The sequence below is a fragment of the Cupressus sempervirens genome, chromosome 3 (assembly GCF_028749045.1).
Source record: "Cupressus sempervirens isolate cs-2001-9-10 chromosome 3, ASM2874904v1, whole genome shotgun sequence".
Classification (NCBI taxonomy): Eukaryota; Viridiplantae; Streptophyta; class Pinopsida; order Cupressales; family Cupressaceae; genus Cupressus; species Cupressus sempervirens.
Genome location: NC_143120.1, coordinates 234,589,020 through 234,600,006, shown reverse-complemented (window position 1 = coordinate 234,600,006; position 10,987 = coordinate 234,589,020). Strand labels below are relative to the sequence as shown.

Sequence of the window (10,987 nt, the reverse complement as noted above, 5' to 3'; positions counted from 1 at the left end):
CTACATCACTAGAAAATCAAAATCTGCTTTACTATTAGGCTTACTATTAGAAGAAGGTGGAGTCTCACCCTTCTCCTGAATAACAACTTTTAAATTCTTCACATTCTTTGCCCTTAAAAAATTATACAAAACTAAAATTAAACCCAGGTAGAGCACCACTTTGGAGGGCTTTTTCTATCATTTTTCTCTAATTTCGTATCATCCTCTATACTTTGTCCATATGGGATGTATGGGTGTTGTGCCTCTACACCAGACTTACATGTACATCTTGGGTACTTAGCTCACGAAGTTCAACTGTTTATCTTTCTAGTTTTCACTTTTGGTTTTTGTAGTTAAAATATGAGTTTGTATTAGTAATTAATGGTTAATTCTTGCATTTAGTATTCTAGTTTGTCAATCTCCTCATCATATTTGTTTGTCTTTATCCCCTAGCTCACCAGACCGCTAGTTAAGAGAGGTGAAATGAGGGATGGTTCATCCCTGGCGATTTTAATCTGACCCAAGAATGGTGAGTTTTTCCTTCTCCACTACTACAAATAATAAATGTTAACAAACCATTCTAAAGATAATAACAAAATATTCTCAAAATTACGAACATATTAATACAAATAATTTATAAGTTTAATTTTTCTATTTCAAAACTACATTTATAATTGTTATTTTATATACAACATTAAATATTTACAATTACAAATTCACCACACACAAATTTTCCATTTCACTTTCTTTTCTACTCTATTTCTAAATTACTCATTGCTATAAATCCATCTACACAATGATATCCCCAATCGTAGTAAACAACAAAAGTCAATGTTGAATATATTGATAGAGAGGACAAGATTGCTGCAATGATTCATGTTAAAGTCCCCACTTATTGTCACATCAAGACCTCTAAATAATTATTAGCACCACTTCACACTTTTATTGTTGTATCAATAATCAATAAATATTAATAAATTTACATAAATTACATTGATTTACTCAACAATTTAAAAACAAGCAAACATCCATTCAGAAAATATTGCTTTAAGAAAAAGCTGGATTGAATTTGTAAGATTAGACAAGGGAGGATAGAAATAATGGTTTTAACTTTTTTCACCAAATTGCACTCAGTGCGCGTCCTCGACGAGGTCGACAGAAGAGCCAAAAGGGAAACGCTAATTTAAAAACTCGGGGCGAGCTTGACGGAAAAGTTAACAGAAACGTCAAGCACACCAACTGCCCGTGATGCAGAAGAAAATCTAAGAGGAAGTGGAGCATTGCAGGCCTTTCTGGTTGGGAAGGAGACCCAACAACGTCTCTTAACAATTTCCCCTGCATATTCCCAGGAAGAATAATAATAAGGGAGCTGCGCAATCAGAGACCAATGCAAATATATAAGTGACGAGGAGGAGATATTGCCGGCAGCATGGGAGGGCGGTGGCAATACAGAGGGGGGCTAATGCTTATTGCTGTTGTGGTAATCATATGGGTTACCTCCGCCGAAGTCACCCAGGTCTCGATTTCATTTTCCATTTTTCTTTTCTCATTTGATTTGATTTAACTACTTTTGCCAGATCTATTACTCTGTTCTGCTCTCGTTTGAGCTAGAATTGAATTGAATGCAATTCATTCCGTGTTTTGAGAATCTAGTTGGAGCAATTGGTACTGTGAAGATCTCGGTTCTCATTTTAATGGACCGAGCTAAGCTGTTAAGAAAATATGATAAACTGGGTTTGTGGCATTTCTGGGGATGAGGGCCGTTTAGGTTTTCAACAAAATAGAATTGGAGCTCGTATATTTGTAAAAATAAAATAAAACTGGATGTTCGGCTACAGAGTCTTGGTTGTTAGCTAATTGCCGGAGGTTTTTAATTATTCTTCTTTTTAGGGTGCATTTGCTAGATATTCTCTTCATTTCTTGTCGAGTTGAATTGAATGGAATGGAATTGATATTTGAGATTGTTGTTTTTATTAATATGCTATTTGGAGTAAAATTGGGCCATCAGATGTATAAGGGTGGAGATAGATTGAAAAAGTAAGGCAGGCCATGCTAAACAATAACTGGACTTTGGCGTGATGCGATATCTGTGTGTGATTCTGATTCACCAACTTGTTCATTGCCTAGTTGCAGTTAACGGATCAGTATTGGACCGCTTTGTGAAAGACTGTTGCGTATGATTGAGCTGTTGCTTTGCGCTGCTGCTATTGCATACAACAGTGCGTGTAACAGATGCACTGCGGGGTTATCACCCTATAAAACCATCAGTTATCACTATCTTATTGACATTTGCAATTGAAGCCCGATCATCAATGAAATCCTTCCAGCTGACCTGGGCGTGTCCCAACATTAGTACTTAAAGACGAACTGCCTGACATTCTGTAGATGGATCCTTGACACCTGAATTAAATGATCATCAATATAAGACATTTTCCCAGATCAGCATCACCCTGGTTTACCACACAAGCACAATATAACCCACGCAACTATAACAGAGGAGCGTGTACACCTTTGTATCAATAGAAATACTGATTGGTGGATTTTAGAAGGTGGGCATGACATCATGTCCAAGTTTCAGATCCATGTTAATATCAGCCATAGCCACGATTATTTTTCTCCCTGCCCGTGGAGACCAAGCTTTAGTGTAATCATCAAAATAATAAAATAAAAAGAAATCGAGAAAGTTCATTACATTAGTTTATATTAATATATTCTCATCTATCCAATTTATTAAACTTTGATGTTCCTTTTATTTCTTTGTTTTGAAGATGGAGATTTATTGTGGCTTTTAGCTTGTAAGCCAAATGGTTTGTGTTTGATTTATTGGCATTACATTATTTTCCAGTGCTTAGAAGGAACGCGAATTGACATGAGTAATCAGGAAACTTGACTTTTGTTTTTTGGGGATAATGTTCAATATTCGAAGTGCTTTCATTTTATAATTCAGATTGAACCGATTTAGATTTTTTTCCCCTTCATTTTGACTAGGCTGCAGAGACATTTTTTTAATGGTAAAAATATTTGATAGATTGTGATATTGTCATTTTATTTTTATACAATTAATTCCTATAAGATGCAGGATAGAAATCTCAAAACATCATCTATTTTAAGTTTAACTAAATATTTTATTAATCATAGTGTATTTATTTGTTCAAATATCTATACATTCTTCAATTAGAATACAACTAGCTAATTTCATAAAATTCAGCTTTAACATATATTTATTCATTTTTTTATTTTCATTCAACATCTTTTATTTATTTATGTTTTGATCACTAAAACTCAGTCTAAGGGGGTTGCACTATTATGTTGATAGCAAAAAACTTTATAAAATTTACATGTCTATGCCAACTCAGCATTAATATGAGTTTGGCCTTGACTGATCACAAAGTAACATTCTGGATACTCCTATGACACATTAAAAGGCATACTAGTGATTGTATAATATGACCACCAAGTATACCAGAAACTGCCAACTATACCATTTACAACCAAAAAGAGATCCCAGCCATGATGGCTTCACTGGGCATCCCACTATGACCACCAAAAGAGCAAAATTTCAGTCAGCAAAAAAGGAGAATCTGACTGGTTGACATCTCACCTGTCTTCTCCAACTGGTGCTACTTACTCATCTTCTATGGGCAATTGGGTCCACATTCGCTATGGTTTGGAGCTGCTAGCAACTCCTCCACACCTTCATCAACATCCTTCTCTTCCTCCATCATTTGCAATTCATCCTCTTCTGTGTCCTCCAAATTCTCCTCCTTGATGAAGGCCTGGAGTCACCCCAGGCCTTCCTCAGATGCCAGCTCCAAAATGGACTTAAGGAATTACACGCCCTTTGCTGCAGCCGATCAGAATTTTGGCAGTTCAGATGGGTCCTTCGCGAAGATGAGCAGGAACCTGTCCATTCCTTGGCCATGTCTACATTTGACACAGTAATCCCTTAGCAGAGGGATATCAATCCCATCCCCTACATTGTTCAGAACATCCTCCATTTCTCCTACGAATTTCCTCTATGTTAGCTTCTTGCACAGGGCCATCACCTTTTACTTTTGCTCGCCAGTGTTGAGGACTGAAATCAAACATAGCCGAGATGTCAAAATTCACTCTATATCTATGGTTAGCCTTGAGAAATTCTTTCCTTAAAACAATCTTAACAACATGAATCACCAACCAGTGACTAGTCGTAAAATCTCTGAGCATCCTTTTCTTTGTCACCGCTCCAAAGAATGCCATCTGCCTCTTGCTATTGGTGAGTCTTACAGGATCATCCATTGTGCCCAATTCCCCAGAGGTTCCATGTGATATATGGCAAGCAACTTGGGCCTTCATACAGCTATAGGCATGAATTCCACACCTGTTAATGTTGAACCACTCAATGCCTCCAATACCTATTCATTAAAGCTTTTGTCTCATCAAAACTTGCTCACAAATTTCCATGATGTCCTTGCCATCCTACACTTGCCCTTTTTAATGGACGCAAGCATCAAATCTCTACGTGCAAGCAAGAAGGGAATCACCTTCAAGATATATGTTTCTTACTTTCTCCTCAGGCACATTGTGGAACCATGAGAGCCACCTGGAATTCAGCCTCATTGTTTGCCCTCTGGTCCAAGCACTTAGATTTTGGTGCAATAATCTTGCCTTGATGACACATCCCACCCCACACTCCCAACTCTGGAAACCCCATCAAACTTCACCTTATACCATCCTTCTTCTGGCCCCTTCCAAATGGTCCCCTTACTGGGATGTTCATGGGGATCAACCCGCTGATCCCCATGAACAGAGAATTCAGCATCTTTTACTGTTATTGCCCATTGGTCAGTTTCCTCTATTTAATTATACAGATTGTTTTATTAATGCTACCACACCCAGAATTGAAAAAAAAAAAAAATTAGAAAATCCTGGATTATACATGGTGTGAACTGGCATCCAAATAAAAGATCCAACACCAACAGGCTCCCTAGAAAGAAAACCAGAAAAATTCTTGCAGATGCTAACACCTTAGAGTGTTGACCAGAGACAAACTACGAAAACAGCTACTGGATTCACATCCACCTTACTGCCACTTCACTGAACTAATTTTATCTTTCTTCTTGACCACCTCAAATGCCATGTGGTGGTGATACAAATACAGAAGGAAAGAAGCTCCCCTGTGAGCATTTCTCCGCCTTCAAACTTCCACATGGGTGATCTGAGGCCTGAGTAAAGGCATCCAAGAACCCAAAAAAATTTCATACTTCCACATGAGTGATCTGAGGCCTGACTAAAGGCATCCAAGAACCCAAAAAAACTCCACCCTTGAACATAATCATCCCTTCCATAGGCTGATAGCCAACCCCACTCACTGTTGAGCAAAAAGTTTCCCCCTAGCAGCTCCAGGCTAAACTCCAGCACCATAAGGAATGCCACAAATGACTCTATATTTGTGACCAGCAGACAAAAATTCCATCTTCTGAATCCATTATGTAGTAAACACCACCAGCTCTGACCAAGAACATGGGGCCCATAACTGATTATTATCACCTTGTAATCAGCTCATTACAACCTTTCAAACACCATTTCTTGTCATGTTCCTGTTGGTTTTTACTCGTTCTGGTAAAAATGTTCCCCTGTAACTTTCAATGCACTGGCTAAGATTTGGATCTAGGACCTTCCCATTACCATGCTCTAAATGGTGGCCTTCTCTACTGTTTGAGTACTATCATCTTGGTGATCTGAGATGGGGATTATTTTATTTCAACATCCCTCAAGTGACATTCTTCTTTTTCGGCCTTGGGGTCCTAATCTTGACGTGATACAATGTAAGTTTCCATGGACACACTAGGACAAATGCTGGGACTTTCTCATTACTATATAGGCAGGCCGGATTGATCTACTTGTGGAGCTACCAGATACATTGTGGCTCTGAGCATGGATTGTGTTTCGTCTACATTAATGTATATTATCACTTACAACTTATAATTTTACAAGCAATAATCTTCATAACACGGGGAGGATGGGACAATTTTGGAGAGTATAGTGATGTTCTGTAAACAACATTGCTGTATTACTTTACCATACAGGGTAAAATGGTTCTTGAATGAGTATTTTGCATTATTTTCACAATATCTTATTTGAGATCACAGAATATGCAAATCAGGTAGCCAGAAACTTGTATTATATACGCTTCAAGTGGTTGGCTTTATATATGGCTACCTGGAAAATCTGTTTCTTCAAAAAACTTCTATAAAATGGTGTGCTTTCGAATGTTTGTCTTGTAAGGAATGCTTTCTTTCTGTGTTGCTACATTTCATCAGTGATCTGACTGTACTGACATCATTTCATATTGACATTGCTGCACTAATGCATAATCACCAGAATTCCTGGTATCTTTCCTCCCTATTAGTATAATCGCAGCCTCTCATTGGGTACTGGATACAGATGCAATATCCTTGGATGCTGCATGGGTGCCATATCTGGATAAGGTTATGAAAAAAATTCAAAAATTGCAAAAACAATCATTAAAAATTTAAAAGTAAATTGTTCAAGTGTGTGTGTGTGTGTGTGTATATATATATATATCACTAAAGATTAAATATTATATAAAAAATAAATATTTTAAACTAAAACTAAAAAAAAATATAAATAAGGGTTTCAGATTGTTACATCCCAATTTTTGCCCTAATTTCTCTTTAGTTAAAAATAGCCGTTGAACCAGAATAAAATTTCATGTGAAATGAATATAGTTTATAGCCGTTGTTTTCATGTGAAATGAATATAGTTTATTGCCGTTGTGTTCATGTGAAAAGAATATAGTTTTTAACCATTGTTCAAACAATTATTATTTATGATGAAAATTCCTAACGATATTATTATGAATTATGAAATTGATGTTGTTGGCAAGAATGATTGTTTTTGAAGGTTGCAGGATAAAGACTTGAGGAGGAGGGGAAGCATTACGAAAAGAGGTCATCCGGAAATGGGACGATCATGTGACCTAGTTATCAGGAATATCAGGTTTGATCAAAAGACGCCATGGCAAGGTTGTTAAAGCTTGACAATAAAAGTTCAAAGTGGAAAGTTACATGAGCTAAAATAATAATAATAATACAAGATTATTAAATTAAATAATAAAATTCTTACCTTTTAAAAAAAAAAAGTAATATCATTTAATATTATATTATTACTTTGATTTGAATCACAATTAAATATTGCAAAGTGGCACTATTATAAAAGGGTCTATAATACAATAATGTCACTTTGAATATATTTAACTATAATCTAACCAAAATAATAATATAACATTAAATTATATTAATAAAACTTTACACCCTTTGTCCCAACGTTTTTTCTTTTCTTTCCAATCGATTGGGAATTCGAATCGTATTTCAATCTTGTAACGGCAGGAGATGAAAAGTCGATTCATATCTTTTAAATTCTGCCTTTGTCATGACGGTAACCAATGTCTTCCGCCCGCTGATACTCTCGCCATGGTCTGAGGAATTGTCTATCAATGATCTGAAATTGGTGATAAGAAGCCTCTTTTCTTTGCCGTGGGTTATCCATTCTAGACTGTTCTTTTGATACCCGAGTTTCTTGCCAAGTATTCACGTCTGCAATTCCGATTTGTCTAACCGCAAAGCCTTTCACCACAGCATACGTGAAGACGTTCTTGCACTTTCTGAGAGTCGAGAGCCAGTTGCATTGAGGACTCGCAAGCAAATCGTTCAGCAGATTGTGGACAAGTAAGAGTGTGTTAAAACATACTTCAATCCCTTACTCACGTTTGTTTCTTCATCTTCTATGACTTCTTTCTTTCTGAGTCGGGTTGTAACAGTAAGGAAGAGTTAAGTGAAAAGACTCAGCCATAATATTAAACTTGAAGCTCATCATAACTGTAGGAAACAATAGAGTTGCAAACATTGTCTAGTAGTGTAGTATATGATGCTTCTGATAAGTTAAGATTCTGATCTCATTCTTTGTTTTACACCATTTTCAAATCCAAATACTTGAATATAGAATTGCATCTTTATCAACCTGTGTCTCAAATTCGTAGCATGGTGTCATAAACTGCTCTGTTTTCATCTAACCAAAATCATTTATGAGGATCAACTCTGAGAAAGCAGAACCATAATCTTAAGAATAAGATATAAAAAGGTTCAGGCACTGATTAATCACCGATCTGTAGATCTGTTAACGGTGGGATGTGTAGATGAACCTGACACAAGAAAAAAAAAACAAGAAGATTATCAATAACTAATTAATTCAAAATAATTTGATTAGCTCATGTAAATTCACTTTGATTGTCAAGCTGAGCGGTGGAGATCGTGTTACAAAAACCCACCTCTGAAATCCCTAGCCAGGGCGATAAAAGGGCATTCATGCCACAACAAAATGATCGCGTTGTTGTCCTGATACTTCAGCTATTTAATCAAATAGCTGTTGGGACCTCAACCCATCTGAATACTCCGATGACTGGATCGATGAACATCCCAAGCCTGACCTCCGGGTAGGGAGGGCCGTTCTATTAAATTAGAACTTGTGGAGATAAGTAAAAAGGTCCGCAGTTGGGAGGTTAAGCCCATGTTAATGCTTCTCCCCCTTACCAAAGTCAGAGCTTGGTCAATTAAATTTGGATAAATCTCTCAAGTAAATCGTTATGTAATTTTGTTTTATTTAAGTTTCTTTATTTCTTTTATGCAATATCTATATAACCGACATATTCTCTCTCTATAAATAGATGTAATGTAAAAATGAATCTTTTTAGTATGTTAGTTGCAGTATTTCCTTGCAATAATATAGATCAGGGTTAAATTTCAGTATTCTCAAACATTAGAATGAATTTGAAATTCAGTAATTAAAATAGATTTAGAATTTAGATTAACTTCAGTATTAGTTTAGTTTTATCTCATCAGATAATTAGAATATTAAATTCAGGTAATTGTAGTTGAAGATTATCCAGATGTTACATATGGTATCAGAGCCTAGTTCAACACTGAACCTGGGCTCATCACGTCCATGAAAACAAATATAGGATGATAGTACGTAGAACACCCCGCAAGAAAATCCGACACCCTATATTTCCTTACCTTCTACAAAATATGACTAAGTATGACTATTCTTACTGCTCTGAACCTCGAGATGATGAAACAATGTATCAAGCCATTCGACGGATGAAGAAGGAAAGGATTCGATGGACCCCGGCCAAAAAAGCAGCATACAGGAATAAATTGATTCAAATTTGGAATGCTCAGCAGAACAATCCCCTTTTTCACTTTCACAGATCTTGGATGGTACGGGACATGTACCAAATTAAGTCAGAAATTGCAAAACAAAAATAAAACATAATCTATGGATGCAAGCAATCTCATTGAAGAAATTTTTCTTTTTGTAATAAAGGATTGCTTTGTTGAGCAATGTTAAATAAGATTTTTGCTTTGTGGAGCAAAGTTTTTTTTTTTAATATTTATTTGCTTTGTCGAGCAATGGATATGAGTTGTAATTAAAATTTGCATAGATGTGCAATAAAAATAAATAAATAAACATTTTTGCAATGATGGGGAATTGAACTTTTGAGCAACAAAAGCTAAAACTTTAAACTTAATACAACATGAACAACAATAAGGATGTGGAAAATCGAGAAATAGTCCGAGAAAAATCAACAAGCCTCTAATGAATTGTTACTTCAAATTCTTCAAGAAACACAATTAAAATTAGAAGCAATGGATAAAAGAATGAGTGAGATGGCAGCTTAGATAGGGCAACAACGTGAGGAAATGCAAGAGACACCCAGAGTTGAGACTGAAATCTCGGAACATAATAGGACTCCCTCCCCTAATCAATCTGATAAACAAAAGAAAAAAGAGATTGTAGCTGATTTATCAGCTGACATTAAGAAAATTAAACCTCCAAAATTCAATGGTACTGAATCTGGGGAAGAAGCTGAAGCATGGTTGACGGAGATGGAACAATACTTTGAGATACGGAATTTTTCAGAGAATTCTAAGGCTGTTTGGGGTATATACCAATTTACTGGGGAAGCAGCAACTTGGTGGGGAAATACTAAGGTAGAGTTGAACATTAGATCAATGGACATAACCTGGGAAAAGTTTGTCAACATATTTAGAACTCGGTGGCTACCTCAAACCTTCTATGATCAGAAACTCATGGAGTTTCAGAATCTGAAATAGGGGGAAATGACAGTTCATAAATATTGGGAGAAATTTATCAGATTACTTAAATACGTGCCGCCTTACCAGCAGGATATTAATCTAAAAGTAAGAAAATTTATCATGGGATTGAATAATAGAATAGGGGGAGCCGTGGATGTTTTAGCACCACGAACCATGGAAGAAGCCTTGGAAAAAGCTGTGCGTCAGGAGCATAAAATCAAGAAAGATGATTCGATCAGGGACAGCAAGAGAAAAACCAATTGGAATTCAGAAGGTGCAGAACTTGGACCACCAAGAAAACAGTTTAAGGACTTAAAGAATAACAAACCTGATAATAGAAGCAGTGGAACCAGAGATAATCAGGGAAACGTTCATGTAAACAAAAATGACAGGAACAATGAAAAAAGAGGACTACCAGGAGGTTGTTTCATTTGTAAAGGAAATCATTTTAAAAGACAATGCCCTAACCTCAATTAGCAACCATGCCCACCCTTGCCACAACAACAACAGGTTTTTCAACAAAGAATTCATGCAGCCCTGAATAATCAACAGGCAGAACAACAAATAGGCCCCGTTGAAACACCGGGTAAAATTTATGGTAACCCTGTAACTATTCTTATTGATACTGGAGCAACAGAATGTTTTATTTCACCTAAATTATTAAGTAAATTTCCAAAAAGATCTGGCTTTATGGCAAAACCGTGGATAGTCGAATATGCAAATCAGACAAGGGCTAAGGTAGAGCAATGCTTGTTCGAAGCTCAGGTTGACTTTCCAAACTTTTCTACAGAACTAAATTTATACGTAGCACCATTAGGATCTTACAACATTATTATAGGAATAAATTGGCT

At 36.2% G+C, this 10,987-nt stretch overlaps 1 protein-coding gene across 1 annotated transcript in view; it reads left to right on the top strand.

The window, feature by feature from the left end:
• The first annotated feature begins 1,105 nt into the window (after positions 1–1,105).
• LOC149565719 (thiamine-repressible mitochondrial transport protein THI74-like) overlaps positions 1,106–10,987 on the top strand; it is a 31,312-nt gene continuing 21,430 nt past the window's right edge. The window contains exon 1 of the mRNA XM_089819213.1: positions 1,106–1,495. Within this exon, the coding sequence (XP_089675339.1) occupies positions 1,409–1,495 (87 nt within the window). The 5' untranslated portion in view covers positions 1,106–1,408. The remainder of the gene's footprint in view (positions 1,496–10,987) is intronic.